Source organism: Pleurodeles waltl, chromosome 8 (genome assembly GCF_031143425.1).
Source record: "Pleurodeles waltl isolate 20211129_DDA chromosome 8, aPleWal1.hap1.20221129, whole genome shotgun sequence".
Classification (NCBI taxonomy): domain Eukaryota; kingdom Metazoa; phylum Chordata; class Amphibia; order Caudata; family Salamandridae; genus Pleurodeles; species Pleurodeles waltl.
This window is the reverse complement of record NC_090447.1, coordinates 14,467,335-14,494,351: the sequence shown is the minus strand read 5'-3', so window position 1 is coordinate 14,494,351 and position 27,017 is coordinate 14,467,335. Positions and strand designations below refer to the sequence as shown.

At 47.6% G+C, this 27,017-nt stretch overlaps 1 protein-coding gene across 1 annotated transcript in view; it reads right to left on the bottom strand.

The window, feature by feature from the left end:
• Window positions 1-24,698, bottom strand: part of LOC138249288 (extracellular calcium-sensing receptor-like) — a 149,712-nt gene extending 125,014 nt beyond the window's left edge. The window contains 2 exon segments of the mRNA XM_069203244.1: window positions 19,369-19,478; window positions 24,689-24,698. Coding sequence (XP_069059345.1) covers window positions 19,369-19,478; window positions 24,689-24,698 — 120 coding nt within the window.
• Between the last annotated feature and the right edge of the window lie 2,319 nt (window positions 24,699-27,017).

The window sequence follows — 27,017 nt, the reverse complement described above, 5'->3', positions numbered from 1 at the left end:
ACAGGGGTCAGGTTTCGGCAGGGGCAACTCTTCCGCAATGGCAGAGGAGCATCGCCCCAATGGTTAAGAGCCAGCAGCAGACAAATAAAATGGTATTTGAATATCGTTTTATTTTTCTGCTGCTGGCTCAGCCAGCAGGTGCAGGGAGAGGCTGGGCTGGTCCTCGAGTGGTGGAAGGGGGGGATGAGGACTTGTGTCCACTAAGTGCGCATGTGTGTTTGGACAGTCTAAGAGGCTGTATAAAGACACATAAGCACTTAGGTTTCTCCAGCCTGGTTGAGTATACTGCCAGACTAGAGAAACCGCACAGGCCAGAGGGTTCTGTCTGAGCAGCAGTCACTGCCACTCACACCAATCCTTATGCTGCTTACACGCTATGTTTAGCATGTAAGCAGCACCAGGGTTGCTGGGGAGCCTCTTCTGGTGTCCCAGCAAATGCTGCACACCAGAACAGGACATGATGGCCGAACGAGGCAGCAGGAGAGGATGGCGGCGGCGATGAACTGTATGTTTTTTTTTTTTTTAAATGTATCCTCCCCATCCCTGTCATACCCCTACCCCTCCACTCAATATCTGGGACAACCGCCGCTGGGTTTCATCCGGGATTGCCCAAGTGAGCATGATGTAATTGGCCTTTAAGAACACAATTAAGTAACGTGGCAAAAACGCAATGCCTCTGTGTCCATGTAACTGCAGGATGGCACGGCCCAAAGGTTCTGTTGCACTGGTATACAACAGAGGAGATGGGGCAGTCCTGTCTGGTGCTTCTTTGGATCACAAACTGGTCAGATGTTAGTCCATTTACTCGAACTCTGGCCTTAGGGGTAGTATATAATAGCTGTATTGTGAGAAAACAGGGCTGATTGCAGAGGCCCCATAACTATTTGCCCCCATTTTCCACTTTTTGCTGGTGTTTTCCTGACTTTAAATGTGCCCTGGGTACTGCTAACCAGTCCCAGGGCCTGTGCTCTGTGTAAAATGGATATGCAAATTAGGCTAATTATAATTGGCTAAGTTAACCTACCTATAAGTCCCTATTATATGGTAGGGCATGTAGGTTTAGGGACCACAGCATAGGTGGTGCACACCTAGGTGCATTGCTGAGGTGCCCAGTGTCATTTTAAAAGCAAGCCTGCCTTGCTGGCTGCTTTTAAATTAAAGTTATATGCAAATTCGACTTTGGAATTAAAGGTACTTCCAAAGTCTTAAACTACCTTATTTTTACATATAAGTCACCCCTAAGGTGTGCCCTATGTGCCCCTAGGGCTGGGTGCCATGTAACTATAAGCAGGGACTTTATAAAAATAGATTTATAAGCCCTGGTGAGGTAAAAACAGCCAAATTCGTTTCTCCCTCATTGAAGTAAATGGCCTTCATAGGCTAGAATGGGAAGACTTTATTTTAAATTTTAAAGTTTCCTTAAATGTTACATACCAAGAATTTGGTATCAAATTAATTGTTGTAATAAATCCCACAACTTCCAGTTGTTGGATTTAATATAACTTGTTCAGGTAAAAAGTTTAGACTTTACCTAAAAAGTTGCCAATTTCAGCTCTGCATTGTTTTTGCTGCTGTGCTCTGATTGGCCAGCCTGCAGCAGCTTCTGCCAGGCTGCCTTGATGAGGTGTGAAGTGGCCAGACTTCACACAAAGGAATGTGCTTGGGGGAGAGAATCTCCCCTCAGCAGATGGTGAGGCAGGAAGGGGGAGGGCTGCCAAACTGGTCTTCAAAGGCAGAGAAGGACATTTGCAGCACCCAGCAACACCCCCACATCCTGCAACCCCAGACAGCTAGGTGCCCCCTTGATTAGATTAGGAGAGGGCAGGAGAGGGGTGTGTTTATGATTTTTAGCCACACCAGTGGGTGGGCTCAGCCAGATGTAACCTCCAAAAATCAGATTCATCCATGTTGGATTTTTAGAGACTGTTGCCTTCTGGGATGGATTTTTGCCACACTTCCCAGGAAGTGGTCATCACAGGGGGACGACCCTGTCCCTGATTGGAGAACCAGGGCCCCCCTGCTTTTCACCCAGGAGCAAGGATAAAACTGGCAGACCTGCACCCACACCTCAGATCCCCTCCAGAATTCAACAAGAAAGGAACTAAAGAAGAAGAAGGACTGCCCTGCTGGACCCCTGGCCTGCACCTGGACCCTGCACTCAGAAGGACTGCACCAGCTGCACACTTGGGCTTGACCACAAGAAGGACTTTGCCTGGCTTCAACTGGTTCAAGGAGGGACTCCCTGTTTGCTACAGGTGAAAAATTGCTAAACCAGAGTCCCCTGCACCAACTCCTGAAGAAAGCGACCAGCTGACCACTGTCCATTGGCCAAAAAGGAGTTTGCGCCAGGTGCATTCTGGGAGTTGAAGTCTGCACCCCCCAAGGACCATCACAGAACTTCTGGACCCTTGGGGTGAGCTGTGGACCCCAAAAGAACCTTAAAAGAACATCTGGGTGAAGCCCCAGAAGTTTGGAAAAGATTTGAGAATTTTTGGAAAAAAGCTCCAGAGAGGGACCGACCCGCCGCGGAAATTCTAGCCGGCTTGCCTCAACCGCGACCCGGCCTGACTTCGTGGTTCGTCCCGGTAAAGAAAAACATCCAAAAAAGAGACTAAGTCCGAAGGTAAAAAGTTGACCGGGACCTCCCAGCCATCGTATCCGAGAAGGGCTCCATGGACGTCGGATCAAGATCCAGGTTTACCCCGGTCGAAGGATTTTCATCTCGAAAAAACGACTAAGTCCGAAGGTAAAAGTCTCCACCGAGGAAACCCACATCGCGTATCCGGACAAGGGCTCCAGGAGGTCGGATTCAACTGGCAGGTTCGTCCCGGTGAAGAAAAACTTCGAAATAAAGACTAAGTCAGAAGGTAACTTTTTAACCGAGGCCTCCCGCGACCTGTAGCCGAGCAGGGCTCCATCGCGGTCGCCCTGAAAGTTTGACTTTGCCCCGGTCGAGGTGCAACCAGATGACCCGATTGGCGCTTTTTTGTTTCTAAGCGCTAGAAAAGTAATAATTCTTTAAAAATTCATATCTCCGGTTCCCCTGAACCGATTTTAATCGTTTTTGTGTCATTTTAAAGATAAAAATATAACCTATTTTTATAAATTGGTTTTGGATTTTTAAACTGTTTCCTGTGTTTTATTTAATTACTGTTTTGTGATATTTGAATGCTTTACACTTTGTCTCCTAAGTTAAGCCTTGACGCTCGATGCCAAGCTACCAAGGGTAGAGCTGGGATTAATTTACTGAGACCTAACTGTACCTATGTGGAGGTTAGTGGCTTGTTGCTAGGTGTAGGTACCTACCTGCCCTACCAATAACCCATTTTCCAACATAATTGGAAGCAGCGACGGGATCCTGTACTTGTGTTCAATATCACGTTACAGTTTTAGTTAAAACAAATTAAAAATCCTTTAAATTGTCCTAGTGCAAAAATTGTTTTTAATTTCTAATTTGGATTAATTTCAATTATTGAATTTTTGTAATTTTTCTAAATTCTTGTTTCCAATTTTTGAAAAAAGTTTTTGTTGACACAAAACTAGGGAACCATGGAGCTTGATCTGGCTAGCCTACCCACACTGACAGTAGTCCAGCTTAGGGGGTTGTGTGTTGAAAGAGGGTTGCCTGCAACCACTGATCTCAGGAAGCAAATCCTGATCACATCCCTGACAGCATGGGCTGAGGCCCAAGAGGTAGAGTCAGAGGAAGCTCCAGAGGAGGGAGAAAGTAGGGAGGATGCAAGCTCTAACCACTCAGGGGAGGGAAGGCATCTGAGCCTAAGTGAGGATGAGGAAGAACGGTCCTCAGTAGATACAGTCACTAGGGGCAGACCCAAAGCTAGTGGTGGGAAGGGGGTCCTTTCAGGAGGAGAGAACCCATCCATCAGAGAAAGAGAGCTGGAGGCCCAGCTAGCATACATAGCTTTGGAAGCAGAGAAGCTGGCCCTAGAAAAGAAAAAGTGGGCATACAAAGAGGAAAAAGATGGATGCAGCGATAAAGCAGCTGAGGTGTCCATGGGTGGGGGAGTTTGCCCCAGATTACCCAAGGGGGTAGTTCCTGCTTATGTAGAGGGGGATGACATAGATAAGTGGCTGGGGGCCTTTGAGAGGGCACTCCAAATGAGAAGGGTTAGGCCTCAATACTGGGGTTCCCTTTTGTGGGAGTTGGTCCCCAACTCAGGGAGGGATAGGCTTCTGACCTTAAGGGGGGAGGAGGCAGATTCATACCCTAGTATGAAGAGGTGCTTAGCCAAGAAGTTTGGTCTGACCCCAGAGCAATATAGAATGAAGTTCAGGGACACCCAGAAGGTCAGTACCCAGTCTTGGGTTGACTTTGTGGACATTTCACTAAAGGCACTAGAGGGCTGGATTATTGGTAACAAAGTAGATACTTATGAGGGGTTATACAATCTGATCATGAGAGAGCACATCTTGACCAATTGTATCCAAGAAAGGTTACGCCAGCATCTAGTGGACTCTAAGCAGACCAACCCTAGAGAGCTAGGGGAGGCAGCTGATGAGTGGTTGAGAACCAGGGTGGTTGTCAAGTCCCAGGGGGGAGACTCCAAGAAGGGGGGGACAGGTCCCCAAAAACCTAAGGAGGGAGGTGGTAAGCCCACCACAGAGACTCCCTCTGTACCCCAGAACCCTAAGAAGGAGGAGAGTAAATCCCACTCCCACTCTGACAAGCAGAGACAGGGAGACCCAGGGTTAAAAAAACTCTTGGACAGTAGGGCTTGCTTTGACTGTCAGCAGACAGGTCACTTCAGAGGAGATGCAGCCTGTCCAAAGAAGGTGGTTAGCACTGGGCTGTCCAGTGTAGCCATAGAGGAGGATTCCTCAGATGATGAAGTCCTCCTAGCATTGAGCTGGGAGACAGGACCAGATGGTAAGCTGGTGATCCCTGAGGGTGGGAGTAGGCACTTCCACCACATTCAAGTGAATGGGATCCCTACCACTGGCCTGAGGGACACCTGTGCCAGTCACACTATAGTGAGTGACCGGTTAGTGACCCCAGACATGTATGTCCCAGGAAAGACAAAGAAAGTCAGGATAGCCACAGGGGAGGTCACCTCCAAACCTGTAGCCATAGTGCCCCTAGAGAGGGAGGGTATCCTTGACTGGATTAGGGTGGTAGTCAGTGCTGACCTCCCCCTAGATTGTATCCTGGGCAATGACCTCCCAGAGGTGAGTCTGGTCACAGATGGGGTGGTCGCCCAGGGCGCCCCCCCAACCCAAAGTCCTGGGGAGTCAGTCCCTACAGTTAGGAGACAGGGGTCCCCAAGAAAAGGAAAGAAGAAAAGGAAGGGTAGGCCACTCTTAAAGAGAGTTCCAGGGAGCCAAAGGCCTTCTGCCCCAGTAGGGGGGGAGCCCAGAGTTGGCACTGGTGAGGCCTCACCTGACCCCAAGGAAGTCCTGAGTAGTCAGGCAGCTGTCCAGATGCAAGGTGTTGCCCCTGCACTGACAGAAGGGAGAGTGGAAGGAGGGTGTCTGCCACAGGAGGTGGTAGCCCCCCACTCTAGACAGCAAGAGGGGTGCCAGGACCCCAAAGATGCCCCTAAAGCAGCTCAGCCACCTGTCAGTGGAGAGCTTAGGGTGTGGTTCTGGGTACTGACAGCTGTCAGTAGCCTCTGCTGGGTGCTAGCCTTCCTGGCAGCAATGTACTTGGCCTGGGAGGCAGACCCCAGGGCCAATAGCAAAGTAGGCCCCCTGACCCTATTGGTCATGGTGGGGTTGCTCAAGTGTTGGGTGACCTCTTTGGGTAAGCTAGGTGTTGCCCTAGCAAAGTTACGAGTAGGGGAGGTGGGCACCTCACTACCCAAGTTGGCAGAGAGAGAGGAAGAAGACCCCCCTAGAGGAAAGTTTCAGTTTGAGTTGGGTCCTTTTACTGTTGGGATGGCTTCACTACCCAGAGGGAGTGACCCTGACAGGGGGATGTAAGGCAGAGTAGGCCCTGCAAAGGGACAGCCAGTTTTCTTCACTGTCTTCCTCGCCTAACAAGCCAGGAAGACTCTCCCAGGGTTGGGCTGAGTCTCCTGGGCGTGTGGGCTGGGGGGGGGTTGTGTGAGAAAACAGGGCTGATTGCAGAGGCCCCATAACTATTTGCCTCCATTTTCCACTTTTTGCTGGTGTTTTCCTGACTTTAAAGGTGCCCTGGGTACTGCTAACCAGTCCCAGGGCCTGTGCTCTGTGTAAAATGGATATGCAAATTAGGCTAATTATAATTGGCTAAGTTAACCTACCTATAAGTCCCTAGTATATGGTAGGGCATGTAGGTTTAGGGACCACAGCATAGGTGGTGCACACCTAGGTGCATTGCTGAGGTGCCCAGTGTCATTTTAAAAGCAAGCCTGCCTTGCTGGCTGCTTTTAAATTAAAGTTATATGCAAATTCGACTTTGGAATTAAAGGTACTTCCAAAGTCTTAAACTACCTTATTATTACATATAAGTCACCCCTAAGGTGTGCCCTATGTGCCCCTAGGGCTGGGTGCCATGTAACTATAAGCAGGGACTTTATAAAAATAGATTTATAAGCCCTGGTGAGGTAAAAACAGCCAAATTCGTTTTTCCCTCATTGAAGTAAATGGCCTTCATAGGCTAGAATGGGCAGACTTTATTTTAAATTTTAAAGTCTCCTTAAATGTTACATACCAAGAATTTGGTATCAAATTAATTGTTGTAATAAATCCCACAACTTCCAGTTGTTGGATTTAATATAACTTGTTCAGGTAAAAAGTTTAGACTTTACCTAAAAAGTTGCCAATTTCAGCTCTGCATTGTTTTTGCTGCTGTGCTCTGATTGGCCAGCCTGCAGCAGCTTCTGCCAGGCTGCCTTGATGAGGTGTGAAGTGGCCAGACTTCACACAAAGGAATGTGCTTGGGGGAGAGAATCTCCCCTCAGCAGATGGTGAGGCAGGAAGGGGGAGGGCTGCCAAACTGGTCTTCAAAGGCAGAGAAGGACATTTGCAGCACCCAGCAACACCCCCACATCCTGCAACCCCAGACAGCTAGGTGCCCCCTTGATTAGATTAGGAGAGGGCAGGAGAGGGGTGTGTTTATGATTTTTAGCCACACCAGTGGGTGGGCTCAGCCAGATGTAACCTCCAAAAATCAGATTCATCCATGTTGGATTTTTAGAGACTGTTGCCTTCTGGGATGGATTTTTGCCACACTTCCCAGGAAGTGGTCATCACAGGGGGACGACCCTGTCCCTGATTGGAGAACCAGGGCCCCCCTGCTTTTCACCCAGGAGCAAGGATAAAACTGGCAGACCTGCACCCACACCTCAGATCCCCTCCAGAATTCAACAAGAAAGGAACTAAAGAAGAAGAAGGACGGCCCTGCTGGACCCCTGGCCTGCACCTGGACCCTGCACTCAGAAGGACTGCACCAGCTGCACACTTGGGCTTCACCACAAGAAGGACTTTGCCTGGCTTCAACTGGTTCAAGGAGGGACTCCCTGTTTGCTACAGGTGAAAAATTGCTAAACCAGAGTCCCCTGCACCAACTCCTGAAGAAAGCGACCAGCTAACCACTGTCCAGTGGCCAAAAAGGAGTTTGCGCCAGGTGCATTCTGGGAGTTGAAGTCCGCACCCCCCAAGGACCATCACAGAACTTCTGGACCCTTGGGGTGAGCTGTGGACCCCAAAAGAACCTTAAAAGAACATCTGGGTGAAGCCCCAGAAGTTTGGAAAAGATTTGAGAATTTTTTTTAAAAAGCTCCAGAGAGGGACCGACCCGCCGCGGAAATTCTAGCCGGCTTGCCTCAACCGCGACCCGGCCTGACTTCGTGGTTCGTCCCGGTAAAGAGAAACATCCAAAAAAGAGACTAAGTCCGAACGTAAAAAGTTGACCGGGACCTCCCAGCCATCGTATCCGAGAAGGGCTCCATGGACGTCGGATCAAGATCCAGGTTTACCCCGGTCGAAGGATTTTCATCTCGAAAAAACGACTAAGTCTGAAGGTAAAAGTCTCCACCGAGGAAACCCACATCGCGTATCCGGACAAGGGCTCCAGGAGGTCGGATTCAACTGGCAGGTTCGTCCCGGTGAAGAAAAACTTCGAAATAAAGACTAAGTCAGAAAGTAACTTTTTAACCGAGGCCTCCCGCGACCTGTAGCCGAGCAGGGCTCCATCGCGGTCGGCCTGAAAGTTTGACTTTGCCCCGGTAGAGGTGCAACCAGATAACCCGATTGGCGCTTTTTTGTTTCTAAGCGCTAGAAAAGTAATAATTCTTTAAAAATTCATATCTCCGGTTCCCCTGAACCGATTTTAATCGTTTTTGTGTCATTTTAAAGATAAAAATATAACCTATTTTTATAAATTGGTTTTGGATTTTTAAACTGTTTCCTGTGTTTTATTTAATTACTGTTTTGTGATATTTGAATGCTTTACACTTTGTCTCCTAAGTTAAGCCTTGACGCTCGATGCCAAGCTACCAAGGGTAGAGCTGGGATTAATTTACTGAGACCTAACTGTACCTATGTGGAGGTTAGTGGCTTGTTGCTAGGTGTAGGTACCTACCTGCCCTACCAATAACCCATTTTCCAACATGTATTAATTGTGTGAATCAAAGGGGGAACCCCATATTGCCCACAATGGCACATAAGAAGCCCTACTCATCAGAGTTGAAAGCTTTGGTGGCATCCAACAGGACCACCAGAGTTTCAAGGTCAGGATCTGTTTGATTCAATAACGCTGTTCAAAGGTTGTGTGAGGAAGATCGGCTCAGTATAAAATCTGCTTGGTCAGGAAGAACCAAATTGGGCCCAAGTAAAATGATTCTAGGTTTTCGCATCAGTATTAATAAGTGAAAGTGGCTGTATGAGTCTGGATACTGTGGGTGTTTACCCAGATTTTACAGTGTTATCAGGATCACCTCTTTAAAGGAGGGATGGAGCGTGCCCTTCTAGAGCCCCTCATCCAACAGCACCTGAAGTGTCAGTGTAGGGGGGTAGGCTTTGCAGAATTCCACTGTGAACCCGTCTCCCCCAGGTGACTTGCCTGTGGGCTGCCCAGTGATAGCCACGGTGACTTCATCAAGCGTGAGGGGCCCTTCCAAGAATAGGCGACAGGGGCCTTCAAGCCATTATAATGCCACTAGATCAAAGTAGGCTGTTTAGCCTTCTGCAGGTGTAGAAATGCGTGTTGCATACATATTTATGTAATAATCTTTAAGTTCCTGCAGATCCGTCTCAGATTCCTGAAAGATAGACCATGCTCACTAACAGGTGTGTCACCACAGGGTACCCGCATGCTGCACTAGCAGGACCACTCTTCTGCCCGAGCGGTCCACCTCGCCAAATGCTCTGGGATTGACGAATGAATTTATCCAGTGTGGTGCAGATGTCTGACAGTACATCAGTGAAGGGGTCAGTTTGATATTGCTCCTCTATATCACGCAATTCAAGCTCCATTTTGTTTAGTCTATTCTAGAATACTTTGCGCACTCCATGTTGTTTTGCAACATATCCCTTGTATGTATGCTTTGCACATGTACCTTAACAGTGTAGAGAATTTGACAGAAGTCTCATTGTTTGAGGAAATAGCCAGGATTTCTACCCTTATATCTTCTGCAAATGCTGCATCCATAAGTGCCAGTGAGGAGAGACCCCAAGTAAAGATGTGATATTTGAAAGCTGATATGTTAATGGTCAGTTTGAATGGAGAATGGTCAGAGTACATGCGCATAAGGTGTTTGATGTTTGTTATCAAACCACACGCCTCCCCTGTGCCCAGCCCGCAGTCAAGCTGGGCCCTTGTACTGTGTACTCTTGATATGTGTGTATGCCCTCCCATTTATCTGGGTATCTATTACGCCATAAGTCAATAAGGTTCTGCATCACCTAACTTCATGGAGAGCCGGAGCTGTGGAATTGTGTGTGTGAGTCTCCAGGTGGAAGCAATCTAGATATCTATTGAGCACCAAATTAAAGTCACCACCCCACAACAATGCTAATGGTTCTAGGGAATCATATTGCTCCACCCCTGCTGAATGTAACCAGGATCGTCTGTATTTGGGCCATACGTGTTGATGATTGTTAGGTACTGTGTGGCTATGCTGGCCTGTGTTACAGCTTCCCTGAAGGTCACTTTCTTCAGGGGTATGTGTGAAGGGCAGTCCTCAAAGATCCAATATGGCTGTTCCCATTGGATAGGAGGAGTAACAGGACAAGGATTTGTGCCATCACCATCTTATTGGAAACAGAGGTGGCATCTCTTTTTATTGTTTTAGTGATTATTTTATGACAGTCTAAGTAGCCGATTATTTCTCTTGCATTAAGGGGATTGTTTAGACAACAAATATTCTGTGATACCAATTTAATACATATAGGGAGCCCATGAGCTGAGGTCATCAATGCTCGGACTGTCTGCAGCTCTCACTTGCTGTGTGTTGTCTCTGACAAGGTGTTATATTAAATGGTATACAATCAAAAGTCAAATCTGCTATCTTAAGGGGCATATTTACAAGAAAGTGGAGCATCAGGCCTGATGCGCTACTTTTCGTGTGTCGCCCCTGCCCCACTTAACAACACCATTGTTGCATTGTATTTACAATACAGCACACCATGGTGGTCATTAGGACAACAGCCCAAAATGTTTGGAGCTATAGTTGTGCTTTGCTGCACTAGCGTCAAAAAGATTGATGCAAGTGCAGCAAAGAACAGGTAGGCCCATTGATTAAAATGAGTGCATCATTTTAATGCCTGCTCTGAGCAGGCATTAAAAATGACAGGAACCATGGTGCAGTGAAATGTTGTAAATTTCTCTGTGACATTTTTCGGGCCTCCCTGCATCGGAATCAATCAATCAATCAATCAATTAATTCGTAAAGCACGCTACATACCCGTGAGGGTTTCAAGGCGTTGTGAGGGGGGGGTGCTGCTACTGCTCGAAGAGCCAAGTCTTGAGTAGTTTTCTGAAGGAAAGGTGGTCCTGGGTCTGTCGTAGATCAGGCGGGAGGGTGTTCCAGGTCTTGGCGGCGAGGTAAGAGAATGATCTGCCGCCGGAAGATTTGCGTTGGATGCGGGGGGCGGAGGGGAGGGTGAGGTTAGCAGAGCGGAGATGCCGGGTGGGGGTGTAGAAGCTGAGTCTGTTGTTCAGGTATGATGGTCCGGTGTTGTGGAGTGCCTTGTGTGCGTGGGTGAGGAGCTTGAAGGTGATCCTCTTGTTGACGGGGAGCCAGTGAAGGTCTCTTAGGTGGGGGGTGATGTGGCAGTGGCGAGGGATGTTGAGGATGAGTCGGGCGGAGGCGTTTTGGATGTGTTGGAGGCGTTGGAGGAGTTTGGATGAGATACCGGTGTAGAGGGCGTTGCCGTAGTCGAGTCTGTTGCTGATGAGGGCCTGGGTTACTGTTTTTCTTCTTTCTGTTGGGATCCATTTGTAAATTCTGCGAAGCATCCAGAGGGTGTTGTATCAGGAGGAGGAGATGGCGCTGACCTGCTTTGACATGGAGAGTGAGGAGTCGAGGGTGAAGCCGAGGGTTCGTGCGCTGTCGGTGGGCGTCGGTGGGGGACCCAGCGTGGACGGCCACCATGAGTTGTCCAAGGGGGAGGGGGTGCGCCCAAGGATGAGGACCTCTGTTTTGTCCGAGTTCAGTTTTAGCCGGCTGTCTCTCATCAAGTTGGCGATGGCTTTTAGTCCCTCGTGGAGGTTAGTTTTGGCGGTGTGCGGGTCCTTGGTGAGGGAGAGGATGAGTTGTGTGTCGTCGGCATAGGAGATGATGTTGAGGTTGTGCTGACGGGCCACTTGTGCGAGGGGGGCCATGTAGATGTTGAACAGCGTCGGGCTGAGGGATGAGCCCAGGAGTACGCCGCAGATGATGTTGAAGGCTTTGGATTGGTACGGGGGAGGCGGACTCTTTGGGTTCTGCCGACGAGGAAGGATGCTGTCCATTCGAGGGCCTTGTCCTAGATTCCTGCTGCGTGAGGTGGGATTTTAGAGTGTGGTGACATACGGTGTCAAAGGCGGCTGATAGGTCTAGGAGGATGAGGGCTGATGTTTTTCCATTGTCGAGGTGGCTTCTGATGTCGTCTGTGGCAGCAAGGAGGGCGGTTTCGGTGCTGTGGTTGCGTCTGAAGCCGGACTGGGAGGATGTTGTTGTGTTCGAGGTACCGAGTGAGCGGAGTGTTGACGATTTTCTTGATGACCTTCGCTGGGAAAGGGAGCAGAGAGGTGGGGTGGAAGTTTTTCAGGTCCTTGGGGTCCACCTTTGGTTTTTTGAGAAGGGTGTTGATTTCGGCGTGTTTCCAGCTGTCCGGGAATCTTGCAGTTTCGAAGGAGATGTTGATGGCTTTCCGTAGGTGTGGTGCAATGGTCGTGTCTGCTTTGTTGAAGATGTGGTGTGGGCAGGGGTCTAATGGTGATCCAGAGTGGATGGAGTTAATGGTCTTGCGGGTTTCGTTGTCGCTGATGTTGGTCCAGGAGGTCAGTCAGCTGGAGCGGGTGGAGTTCGTGGTGGGTGGGGTAAGAGCGTCTGGAGTGTGAGGAGAGTTGAAGCTGTCGTGGATGTCCGTGATTTTTCGGTGGAAGGCGGTTGCTAGGGCGTCGCAAAGTTCTTGGGAGGGGGTGATGTCGTTGACGGTGGCGTTAGGGTTGTAGAGTTCCTTTAAGATGCTGAAAAGTTCTTTGCAGTCGTGGGCGTTGTTTTCTAGGCGGGTTTTGAAGGGTTTTGAAGGAGGATCTTTTTGCTAGCCTGATGAGTTGGTGGTGTTTGCGTGTGGCATCCTTGAGGGCAGTGTGGTTTTCTGGAGTGCGTTCGAGTAGCCGTATTTGCTTGAGTTTTCGGCAGTGGCGTTTGGAGGCTTGGAGTTTGTCGGTGAACCAGGTGGCTTTTTTGTTGATGTGGTTGTTGGAGGGTTTTCTGAGTGGAGCAAGGCGGTCGGCGCAGTCGGTGATCCATAGCTTGAGGTTGTGTGTCGGTGGGGTTGACAGGCGGTTCCTGAAGTTTGGTGACTTTGCCCCATCGGCGGCATGGTGGTTGTTCGGTGAGGTGGTGTTCTGTCTGTTTCTTGAAGGTGAAGTGAATGCAGTGGTGGTCGGCAGTAGAGTTCGTGGTATGGTTGAAGGTGACGTGGTTGCTTGTGGAGGAGATGGGGTCAAGGGTGTGACCGGCTGTGTGGGTGGGTGTGTTGACGAGCTGTGTGAAGCTGTGTGAATGCCCCCTTGCATACATTATGCCTGCCGCAGGCATAATGTGGCACAAGGACTTCCAAAGTGGTGCAATGCAAGCATTGCGCCATTTTGTAAATATGGCGCAGGAAAAAAGCCTCCTTGACGCCACCTTAGCTTAAAGAAAAATCACTTTTAGACAGCGCAAGGTGCCACTAGGGGCTTGTTAATATGCCCCAAGTGTGCAGTCACATGTGCCTACTCACCTCCTAACCACAACCCAAACTGCCAGTGAAGTAATCCCACCCTAAACTCTCTGAATACATATTGGTGATAATGCATTTTGTGACTGAGTTCGGTCACAAGATTCCGGCTTCAGGGGAGTTCCATTCAAGGGAGTCCAGCGTGCCAGCCTTCCAAACCACCTTGTCTAAGAGGTGTTTGCCGTGCATTCAGTAGATCATCCAAATCAACGGAAACATGCTGTTTTAGCAGATCTTCCATTATAGCAGAAGCTAATTATCTTCTGCTCTAATGTTCTGCTCTGTGTTAACAAGGTGTGGTATGAAACATATTCAAGGAGCAGTTTAATTAGAGCCAGAGAGTTTGAGATTGCCATTCCGGTTTGTGGGCGCTGTCAGTAGGGGATTCTTAGACCTGGCATCCTTGGCCTAGTCTCCCCTGTCTATTTTGCCTTTGCTTCCCATGTTTTGACTGTGTTCTAGACTCTGTTTTTGCTGCTTTTGGTACTCTGGGCACTTTACCACTGCTGGCCAGTGCTAAAGTCCAAGTGCTCCTGGGTAAATTACATGTGTAATTGGTTTTTCCATGATGGCATATTTGATTTACTAGTAATTCCCTAGTAAAGTGCACTAGAGGTGCCCAGGACCTGTAAATCAAATGGTACTAGTGGCCAGCAGCACTGGTTGTGCTGCCCACATTAGTAGCCCTGTAAACATGGCTCAGACCTGCCACTATAGTGTCTGTGTGTGCAGCTGTAAACTGCCAATTCGACCTGACAAGTGTACCCACTAGCCAGGCCTAAACCTTCCCCTTTTTTATACATTTAAGATCCCCCTAAGGTAGGCCCTAGGTAGCCCCATGGGCAGGGTGCTGTTGCATGCTAAAAGTGGGACATGCATTGATGTGTTTTACATGTCCTAACATTGAAATACTCCTAAATGTGTTTTTCACAGTTGCAAGGCCTATCTCTCTTTTAGGTTAACATGGAGGCTGCTTTTAAACATATAAGTGCAGATTCCCTTTGAGAGCTGATAGGAATATGGAGTTTGAGGTCTCTGAACTCACAAGTTAAAAATACATCTGTTAGTGAAGTTGGTTTTTAGATTGTTAGTTTGAAAATGCCACTTTTAGAAACTAGGCATTTTGTTGCTTTTACCATCCTGGGACTCTGCCTGTTTGTGGACTCCATGTCCGGGTAACACTGACAGTTGGGCTGTTTGTGAATCTCCTCTAGACAGTGACACAAAGGGAGCTGGGATGTAGCCTGCTTATCCTGATGAGCCATCTGACCTAAAGTAGAGGGATGAGTGGTTACTCACACTTGAATGGGCTGTGCCTGTACTCTCACAATGCAGTCTCTAACCCCCTGTGTGTGTCTGGGGCCTGGCCTGGGCAAGTCAGGATCTTGAGACCAATAGAGATTTTCCTTTGATGTTTGCCTACAAATGCAGAAAGGGGTATCAGTATTGTACCACAAAACCCCAGATTTTCAGATCACTTCTGGAACCAAGAGGAACCACTGCTAAGGAGAAGAGGTAAAGAGCTGAGGAGAAGTGATGCCCCTGCCTGTGACTGTGCTTTGTTGGGCTAGTCTGCACATGCTGCTTCTGCCTGTGAAAGGGGACAAAGACTTGACTTTGTTGTGCATTCCTGCTTGAGAAGAATCTTGAAGGCCTTGAACTGAGCTTGCCTCCTGTTTTGAATTCTCAGGGCCATCAAAGACTTCCTCTGCCAGCACCTGGAGTCTGTGCTGAGACTCCTGCCCTGCCAAGTGGTGGCCCATCCAAATCCAGGGCCCGTGAAAGGTGAAGTTGGCAGAACAGGGATTGAAATCCAAGCACAGAACACTGTGCAGGGAACTTTTCGATGCACCACATGCCACACGGCTGAAAAACAACACACCACCCGCTTTGCAGCTAAAATTGAAGCTCCACCTGCATCGCAGCTGGGAGATCAACTTGTGGCTAGAGAAACTACGCAACACCCACTTCGGATCCTAGTAACTACGCAAATCCCATGCAGTGTAGTTTTCTAACACTGTGCGACCGGATTTGTCTTGCATCGTTGCTGGCTGTCAAAGTCATCATGAACCTGTGCAGATCCGAGGTGCCCAGTCTGAAAATCGACACATCGCTCTCTTGCGAGGGAGAAAAAAGACGCATTGCCTACCTGACCTGAGAAGAACGATGCCCGGCCTCATTTGCGAGTAAGAAATCAACTCATCGCTGACTTTTCCGATGCACGCTTGCCCGTGCAGCTTTGTTTGTAACGCAAACTAAGTACTTTGTGTAACAACAACATTTCCATTGTTTTCTATGGAGTAAAACTCTTATTGCTTTGAAAATTCATATCTTGACTTCTGTCTGTTGGATTCTTGTTGTTTTGGTCTTGTTTGATTTAGATAAATATTGCCTATTTTTGTAAACTGATGTGGTGTCCATTTTGTTGTGTTTTTACTGTTACTGTGTGTGTGTTGGTACAAATACTTCACACATTGCTTTTGGGTTAAGCCTTTCTGCTCATGCCAAGCTGAATGGGGGTTAACCTGGTGTGTTTCTCCTTTGCCCTGACTCGAGTGAGGGTCCTTGCTGGGGAAGGGGGTAACCTGACTGACAACCAAAGACCTCATTTATAACAATTATACTTTGAATAATCGAGCTACTCTTACACGTCTCATTAAATCAAAGTTGTTTTTTACAAAAAAATCAATGGAAGAGGCCTTTGGTGTACTTCTGAGGATTAACTCCAATTTTTTGGGTGGATGCATTAGATCATGAAAGCTACTGGCAAAGTATCTGAAAGTCAAATCTCAAAAATCCCAAATAGCAAATTTTATAGATGACAAAGATAAAGCATTTCAGGTATAAATACATTTTACAGTGCTTTACAGATGTTTATCACAATCTATACACATGAGCACTTTCTCCACCAGAAGCAGCCCTGGGCTCCTTTTTTGACTCTCTTTTCCCTCACCTTAGTCAACTGAAGGATCTTTCTCTACTTTATAAGGACAAATCCACAGAGGACATTGAGGGCCTAATTACGAGTTTGGTGGTCCGTGACCGCCACATTAGAGGCCCGACCGCCAACAGTCTGGCGGAGCAGACTGCCACATTATGAGATTGGCGGTATAGGAAATAGGAGGCCGCCAGTGGTCTGCTGCTACCGCCATGCAGCACAGGTTGCTGTGGTCTCCTTGAGGCATAAACAGGTTGGTGGAGACCATGTTTTTACCGGACACATTACAAGGTTTCACACCATCAACTGGGGTCCAACCACAATGTATCATTAGACAAAAATGAGCAGTATAAAGGAAGACACTCACCTGCACACTGCACTACACATCCGGAGCCGCTATGAATCCATTCCTCAAGATCATGCTGATGCTCCTGCTCGCAGAAGGAAGATGAAATCAATGGCAACTTGGCAACAACAACCATAAGTACGGACACCTAGCTGTCATTAAGCTTGTACCGCTGGCAAAATCATCCTCGAGCATCAATGACAAGGCCAGCACCTACACCTATCATTCATGACATACACACTCACATCCTGCACAAGGACACTCACACCTTGGCAACACACACACTTGAACCAGCACACATACACACTGCAAGCCAATAACACACATATACTCACGGCTTCACAACTCTCAATCAGGGACACCAAAGGCCACACAACATAAGCATACACACCAACAACAACGCCACTAATGCACATATACAAATACATTCCACACACTCACACACAACACTGGCCAGGGACTGCCCACACATACAGCACATGAATACATCCATCTGCCATGCACACACAACACCTCTATCAAACAACACTGCAATCCACACTGCCATGCACAATACACTCAGAGTCAAATATACAAAAGACACAAAGCAAACCACCACAACAACTCCTGCACAGCTTTGCTGGGACCAGCTGGACCATACATGGAAGGAGCCTGCCTTGGAATATACACCATGTTGAGCAAGGCCCCAAACAACATGCGCATATGAAATGCCCACAATTGGATCTCAGGAACAACCAATACCAATAACAATTATCAAGCATAGTCCAATAAGGGGGGAAGGGCAAGGAATTACAGCACAAACAACTCATATTCCATGGGACATACCCCTACAACAACCAGCTGTCAGTAATACACACCTAAATCAGCACATGCACACTCAAATATAAAGCAAACTACCCAACTCCACACACTCCAGGTTTTCAATGACAAAAAGTCAAGAATACACACACCACAAGTACACAATACCCAAATTAGGGGAACAAAGCATACACCATACATGCCCACTTCACACAACAGAAAAAGAAACATATACCACTACAAACACAACACAATGCCATCACACCAACATTCAATCTACATTATCATACCCATCATGGAAGACACACCCTGCCCTTGGGGGACAACAGCACTGCACACAAACTCACAGACTGCAACAAACATGAAATGGAGCAGCAAGCAGCACAAACATACACAACTACATTCATAGAAACTTAAGGAAGGAAATGCAAGACAAATGTGTAACGCAAACGCCAACAACAGGTGGGGTTTATTTTCCAAATAAATAATTATTGACTAAACAAGTTCAAGGCCATATGCCAGTCCATTAATATAAGGGCCCAAAGGTACCATCCAGGCCCAAGAATCGACTCCTGACTGCCAAATAACAGCCACAGGAAGGGGCATCAAGGGGACAGGCAGGCACCTTAGGGACCATGGGGGGGGGGTAGGTGGACAGAGGAGGGGGTGGTTTGGGATTTGGTGGGGGTTGGGCTCAGGTTTGGGTTTCGGGGGGGTTGGTTTGGCCTTGGAAGGGGGGTGAACTTCTTTGTAGGAGTAGACTTCTTGGCAGGGGGAAAGGCATGGGTGTCTACAGGGGGGCAGAGGAGGTCTTGAAGGTAGAAGGGTTGGCCTTGGGGATGGTAACTAAATGCTTGGGGTGGTATAGGGAGAACAGGGGTAAGGTCAAGATCACAAAGGAACACATTTTTAGACACATGGGGACGGTCATCAGAAGGGGAATGGAACTTGGAGGTTGAAGGAGTGGTTGTATGAAATGTTGGGAATGCTGACTTGGGTGCATGTTTGTGGGAGGTATGCTCCTGTCTGGTGGGTGTCTGTTGGGTGGGTTATTGAGGGCTTTTATGTGTCATGGGCTGAGATGGATTGGAGATGCTGGGGGATGCCATCATGGGTAGGAGGGTGCCTGTTGGGGTGGTGACTGCAGGTATGGTGGATATGCTGCATATATGTGTCTCTGTGGTCAGGTGTCTGTGGATCTGACAAGTGTGGTGGCTGGATCTGTGACTGTTGGTGCAGTGCCTGCAAGTGTGACAGATGTTGTGTGTTTGATGCCAGGGGAGTATCAGGGGAAGTCATGACTGTTGATGTGTCTACAGGTGGATGCTGTTTGCGTGCGTGCTTTTGGTGTGTCTTGTGGTGCTTGTGTTTGTGTGCTACCCTTGTCTGTTGCAGCTGATGCATGCAAGTTTGTCTGTGTGCTTCGGCTGGGTTATGAAAGGGGGGATTTGGACTGGGAAGAGGAAGGTTGAGGGCGACAGAAGACAAGGGGTGACTGGCTGCCGTAAGTGTGGAGACCAGAGCCTGAATTGATCTCTGTATGCCAGAGATTGCACTTTGAATGCCCTCCAGGAACACAATGCTCTGTTGGCTCTGACTTGTCAGTCCCTGGATGGCATTCACGATGGCCATCTCACCCACAGAAAAAGAACTCAGGAGGTCAATAGTCTCCTCACAGAGGGCAACAGGGCTAACAGGGCCTGTGGCAGAGGTGCCTGCGGCAAAAGAGACACCCACCCTTTTGGGTGAGTGGGTACAGCCAACTGGGTGAGGAGCAACAGGGAGGGTGTGGATAGACTGGGGGGTGGCCGACCAAGATGGTATTGGGGTGGTCCTTGACTAGGGAGTGGCAACTAGAGGACAAATCCGTGAATTAAGATATTGATCTGGTTCCCCGTGGCACTCCCCTCACCCTCTGGGCTACTGGGTCGTACGCTGTCAGTGGCCTTGTGACCTGAGATCCTGTGGCCAGATGCTTCCCAACTTGGCGCAGCCCCATTTTCTTCATCTGCTGGGCTGATGCTGCCACAAAAAAAAAATTGAGGTTATGACATCAACATGAAGACAGTGCCATTCCAAATCAGAGAGGCCAAAAATACCATCATGTCAACTCACCCACCGCATGAAGTGACAGCAAAGTGCCACCAACACGGGTCAATACAAAACCATGCATGCCATCTAGAATCCCAAAGGAAACACATTAGCAAAATCTGGTGTCACATAACTATAATGGCATGGAAGAACTCTAGCTAGTACGCCAACCATACCACAACAATGTGACCATTCCACAGTAAAAATGTGCAACCTCAAGCACACCACATGGAACCAGGAGCCGAACTATGGATCCCACTGTAAGGTACCCTAACAAAAACACTGACACAAGCCTATACATACATCTAAATTGCAGTGATAAGTTATCTATTGGACTACTGATGGTGCTAGGGGAAGGTAATCAACAATGTTTAAATTGTGCCATGCCTGGATTAGGTGACATGGAGACATTCATTTCACTAGGGACAAAACACAACAATGTACAGCCCCACATGTCACATCCTACCAAGGTTAGTCAACATTTGTATTTGCAAGGCTCACTCAGTTGTGGCATAAGTCTGAAGTTTCACAAAAATACATGAAAGGGAGGTCCCATGGCTCATGAGAGATGTCTCTAGAATACACACATGAATGGTCTAGTAATGCCCAGGATAGGCCCACAACATTCCCGCACCCATTGCCATCTGTACTCCTGAGTGTGTCTGTAGTAGATAACTGTACCATGCAGGAAGGAGGGACACAGACCTTGTAATCACAATCAGGAGGACACCATATTTTTTTACCATGATAAACAACATCACTAGCTACATCACATACATGATAAGCATGGCATTTGTCTGTGGGGAATCCCTGACCCAAGACCTGCATTCATTTTTCACTACAAGTCAATCAATGATGATCCATAGAGTCAGTACACACTTCCCAAACAACACACAGGTTCTGGGGACCCACAAACATTATACCACATCAAGTGTACAAATCATTATCAAGTAGATCAACACCCTGCCCCTAGCTGTCATGCCCATCATGCTTACTGCTGTTATACATGGCTAACAACATACTATGAGACACAAATGTATCTATTTGACTGCATATGAAGGTGACACAGTTCTGTCTGGCACATCACAGTAAACAGATAACCATTGCAGATGTATCATGACTACAACAGGACCCCATGGTTGTGTATGTGAGGGAACTGGGACATCATGCCAACTCCATGGCTACCACATGCCTACATCTCATGCATAGATATGTAGCGTATTGGAAAAGGACCAGATGCAGACACGTAGCCACAAGGCATTTTGGCTACACTGATGACACATCAACCATGACAAAGCACATTCCGCACTTACCAATGGGAAGTCTCTTGCTATAACTGCCAAGACATTTGCCATGTGAGGCGTGTCACATATATGATGGGCACCCATGCATAACAGACTGCTGTGAGGCACACAACCTACAATGGAGAAAACCTGACCCTGGTTTTCAGACATATCCCCAGAAACATGACAGAGAAAAGTAACCAACATCGTACTCACATTTGGACTGTGAAAATTGTCTTGAGTGCTACCTGTGTGCAAAGTGACATTCAGTAGGATTGTTGCTGCACTTTGCTGGACACCTCACACTGACATATGTGGTCACTGCTGAACATTTTAACTGAGGGTTCACCATAGTATAGTCCTAGGTCCCATCACCTAAAGGATGAGTACAATAGTTGGGAATACATGGGCTTTCTCCAAAAATAGGATGCCAGAAGATATGTGACTCAAACCACATTGTCAGGGTTAGCAGTCTCCCTCATCCAATCATTTGACAAAGGGGCAAGCATGTCATACATATATGTACTTACCCCATTTTGGCTGCTGTGCTGCCCTCAAACTCCCATCTATTGGCCGTTGACAAAATGCGGGCCATTAGGGGGATCATTTTCCGATGGGTACCATGTCCCCATTGGGAGGACATCCCTAGCTGGACCTCTACGGTCTTCTGGGCCCAGCATCTCAGGTCCTCCCACCTCTTTCGACAGTGGGTACTCCGTCTGCTGTAGACCCCCAGGGTCCGCACCTTCTTGGCGATGGCTCTTCACATCACATTCTAATGGGTGGTAACCACAATGGATGCATATAAACAAGACAAAATATCATGTTCATAAGTCCAATGAAAAAATAGCACAGTCACAATCATGTCAGTGTACCAAGCTTAGAATTTCCTGTCTTAACCTTCCAGTCCACTTGTGGCACATAGCTGTCGTACACAGGGAAATGACTACAAAAACACTCCCCATTTGGGTGAAATAGACACCTCACAGCTTAGGCCTTTTACTCGCCAGTTGGCAAACCTTTACCTTGAGTGAATTATGGCATGATCAGCTGAAACTGATTAGGTGCTATATGAAACACATCCCATATAGTGGCAAGTATTAGTTACAGCTCACTGCTAACAATGCACAAAAAGAAACACAAACTCCTAATATCACATGCTGCTAAAAGTCATGAGATATAACAACAAACCTACTGAAAGACCCATTGTGCATTGAACACATTGAAGGGAGTGACAGGTGGAGCATACACAGAGGCAATCTTGTCCATGTGTGCACATGTGCTGGGGCAGATGCTGTCACATGCTAGTTAAGGGGGTGAGGGTTTTCAGTGTCACTTCAACCAGTAGCTACATACATCCACACGTGTGGACCCTGAAACTATGACATTGTAAGGAAATACCTGGCCCTGCATTCTACATGTCTAACTTCATAATAATAAACACAGAGTCCACCATCAGAGCACTGTTTTATAGCTATTTTAGACACATTTTAGACTTGTCATTTTAGCAAACTAGGGCTGCTGTTGTGCACTTATGCCCAATTAGATTTTATTCAGCATCACTTTGGGGGTTATTACAACTCTGGAGGAGGTGTTAATCCGTCCCAAAAGTGACGGTAAAGTGACTGATATACCACCAGCCGTATAACGAGTTCCATAGGATATAATGGACTCGTAATACGGCTGGTGGTATATCCGTCACTTTACCGTCACTTTTGGGACGGATTAACACCACCTCCAAAGTTGTAATAACCTCCATTATCTTTCCAGCCTTAGCCACATTTGCGATATTGTTTTATTTTTCTCTATCTAGTTGTTCTTTCGCCTAGGAAAGCATTAGGGGCCAGATGTAGCAAGCAATTTGCATTGTGCAAACTGCGAAAATCGCAGTTTGCGCCATGAAAAATGCAGTTTGCGATGCTCATTCACAATTTGGGTGTCCCCTTCCTATTTGCGACTCGCATCACTATGCTAAATTGCTTTGTGACCGCGAATGCGCTCGCAAAGCAATTCGTAGTTACCACCAGTGTCACACTGGTGGTAACCCATTTGTAAAAGGGAAGGGGTCCCCATGGGACCCCTTCCCCTTTGTGAATGTTGCCAAAAAGGGTTTTTCAGAGCAGGCAGCGGTCCAATGGACCACTGCCTAGTCTGAAAAAACGAAACCAAATGGTTTCATTATCTTTTTTATTTTGCAACTCGTTTTCCTTTAAGGAAAACGGGCTGCAAAATAAAATAAAAACTGCTTTATTTGAAAAGCAGTCACAGACATGGAGGTCTGCTGTCTTCAGCAGGCCTCCATCCCTGTGAGTGCAGGGACTCGCTATGGGGTCGCAAAATGCGAGCCACCTCATTAATATGAATGAGGTGGGTCTTTGCGACCCCATAGCGACTCGCAGACGGTGTCTGAGACACAGTTCTGCATCGGATTTTGCAAATCGGAAATTGCAAGTCGCACCGACTCGCAATTTCCGATTGGCAAAATCGGAAAATGCTACATCTGGCCCCTAGGTTCTTTGTAGGACATTCATTTCACTTTGTGCTTTCCTCAAGGCTGAAGTCAGATAGTGTTCCCGGCAAAACTTAATTAGAATGTCAATTGTTTTATTATAAAAACACTCCTTTGTCCCATCCATGTTAGAGGGAGATTCCAGCCAGATGACCATGACTGTATGCTGATTGCTGATTGCCTTTGCTACAGCTGCTTGCTTAGACTACCGAATCCCTGGCCAGTGTCTCTCTAAACTACAGGCTTCCTTGATCAGGTATTGGGGATGATGTCTTCCCAGGGGGAAAACCTAAAGATCAAATTAGGCTTATTATGCAGTGCTCTAACATAGCATAGGTAGAAAAGATATATATCTCTCCTAGTGACAGTTTGGAGGGACTGTTTTTGTGTTTCACTCTCCTTGTCACAATCTTGTTTCTATTGTGTTTTATCATCCTAGTTATTGCAATACAGATGCAGTTACTTCAATAAAACCCTTATTGAACCATATTCTGCCTCTGTTTGTCTTTGCCTCTGTGAGACCAATGTAACTGAGAGAAAGGGATGAGATCTGATTGACCACAATTCCCCTGAGGAGTCTTTCTTCTGATGCGCCCACTAGCTATAATCATCCCGGCTCTTGGGCAGAGATGAGGCGCTGCTAGTTAGCCGGAAAACCCGGATTAGGCCAACAGGCTTTACATGGTGTGGAATTGTACTTATCTAAGTGATTCTGCCACCCAAATCCAGTAGCCTCATTAGGATAAGGAGAACCTACGCAACAGCACATTACACAACACCACAGTGTTTGCAGAAGTGCAATGTCTGAAATTGAAGGTGCATGAACTGGACACATCAGAGCTGTAAGGTAGTGACAATAGGGCTGAGTGATTAACGGAGCCGTAAAGGCTATCTAATACATGTTGCCAAAACATGAAATGAGCTGATTAGACACATATGATGAGCCTGTTCCCAAGGTGATGAGTGGACATTGGCCTAAGAAGCTGCAGAAAAGCAGAGAGTCATGAAATGACGTGTTGTCCAGGGAATCTCGGAGTGGGTACAGTATCACAATAGCAAGGCAAAAGGCGAACCAATGCCAGGACACATCTCATGTTTTCCAGTGGGCAAACCTGCACAGACACTACTCTTGGCAGGCAGAGCAGACAGACCTACAAACCACACCATGTCCTACTATTCACATGCAAAAGAGTTAATTATGTAGTCCATTGCCATTGTACAATGCATGCCTATGTCAAGATCTGCGGGCCATAGTGAGTCAATACCTGACTTCAGTGCAATTGTCCAAAAAGGCCACATGTGGCCACAGACCTATGTGTAAAGAGTATATAAACACAAATGGCACTCACCACACGGCATGTCATCAACCCTCCTGATGCCATGCAACCACATGTCAATACACTTTACATACCTATTCTGGTATATTTTCAAAGGGGATGGCCGTCAATGCAACTCATCTAGCCATGTGCATCCAACGCAACTTGGGTCAGGGAACAATCTATTCACACCTTCAAACCTTTCATTTGGCATGGATACCTGCCCATTCAATCAACCATCCATGCACATTTTCAGCACTAAATAAGTCTTTTCACACACCAGCTGACTAACTGACCTCATACACAGGCTAGTGAAAGCTGAGATAGATAGATGTAGACAGAAAGTGTGCACACGGTTCACTTACCTACTCCTCTGGTGCACCATAGAGCTGTCCATACAGGGGTAGGAAGTCCTCCACCAGGTTCTCCAGCTCATCTGGTGAGAAGGCAGGGGCCCTATCACCTGTTGGATGCAGCATGATTGTTGCCAGAGGCGGCACACAACAGCACAGGTCGTGGAGGTCTTGCTGGCAGCAGTGTCAGGATTCAAGTGAGGAATCAGCAGAAAATAGCAGTGATGCCCACCATGTAGACGACTGTCACCACCAGCGGACATTGTCATTGCCCCAAGAGCGCCGCAGTCAGAAATGTTAACCTATAGCAGTGTTGTTGCTTCAGTAATATATGCCTACCACCATGATGACGTCCACTGGTGGTCCTAGGCAGTTTCCATTTGTCCAGTGGAGTAGGTTAGGCATCCACCATTTTAGACGCATATAAAGCAATTTCATAAAAAAATTGGTTGCTCTATGTATGTTAATAATCAGGGCATTAACATCCCAGAATATATGCAAGCCTTAGCCCTGGTGTGTTTGCACAACATGTTTACAGCGGCTCACATAACATAAGACAGATTAGTGATTCAGATCTACCACCTGGATAGGCAGACAATCATTGATCTATGTCGTCAATTGAAGCCAGATCTGATGCCAGCCATCCGTCATCCAAATAGCATACCGCTCATTGTACAAGTCATGTCAGTGTTGCGCTTCCTGGCCACAGGGTCCTTCCAAAATACAGTGGCCCTATCTGTTGAGATGTCCCAGCCTATGTTCGATTTGGTATTGAAGGATGTCCTCTCAGCACTGTTGAAACACCTGGACAGCTATATTTGATTTCCACAACCTGAGGATTTTGCACATGTGAAAGCAGAATTATATGGATTGGCACACATCCCACATGTTGTTGAAGCCATTGATGGTACCCATGTAGCCTTAGGTCCACTGCTTGGCACTGAACCCCATGATCCTGCACCAAGCTCGGACGGCCACCTCAGGTGCATACTCTCAAAACACGCTCCCTCATCAACCATGTGGTAGAAGTCTGAGACCTCCTCGACTCAAGAGCTCTGGACATTGCCTTTTTTATGGAAACTTTGCTCACCCCCACCGCAGCCCCAGACATCGCCATAGCCATACAGGACAACTACAAAATCATTCCCAAGAACAGAGTCACCCGGCCTGGAGGAGGCATTGCCATAGTCCACAAGAGCAGCCTCCGCCTGACTACCTCTATCGAATCGCACTCTCAGTCAACTCACGAGCACCTACATTTCCAGATCCAGACCAACCGTAAAATCTCCCTACATGGTACCCTCATCTACAGGCCACTCGGACCCCAACCACAGTTCTGCGAAGATATCGCCAACCTCGTCACCTCCAAATGCTCACCTCCTCCTATTACATCCTACTCGGCGATCTCAACTTCCACCTTGATACCCTCGATGGCCCTTCAACCTCCTGGACAACCTCACAACTCTCTGCCTCAAACAACTTGTCAATGTCCCCACCCACAGAGCTGGACACATTCTCAACCGTCATGCACCACCAGAACATCAGAGCCACCAAAAAAGCTGCCTTTCAAGCATGTCTCAACACCAGCACTCACAACAGCAAAGAGCTCTTTGCCGTTGTCAAAGAGGTCACAAACCTTGGGACAGACACCTCCTCCATCCCTCTCTCCCAAGACTTCTACAACAACCTTGCCACCTTCTATCACCGTAAGATCCAGGATATCTACCAAGGCTACAGGAACTAAATCCTGCCAACTCTGCTCACCACCACGGACATAGTACCCCACCAGATACTGAACTCCTGGACTCCCATCGCCATAGAGAACACCCAAAGACTGATGAACTCCATCCACTCGGGAGCACCCTGGGATCCATGCTCTCAACACATTGACAACCTTGCCAGCACCACCATAAAACAAGAGTTCTGCCAAACCATCAACCTATCCTTCGAGTTTGTTACTTTCCCCTCAGACTGGATACACGCTGAGGGAGCTGAAGAACTACAGACCG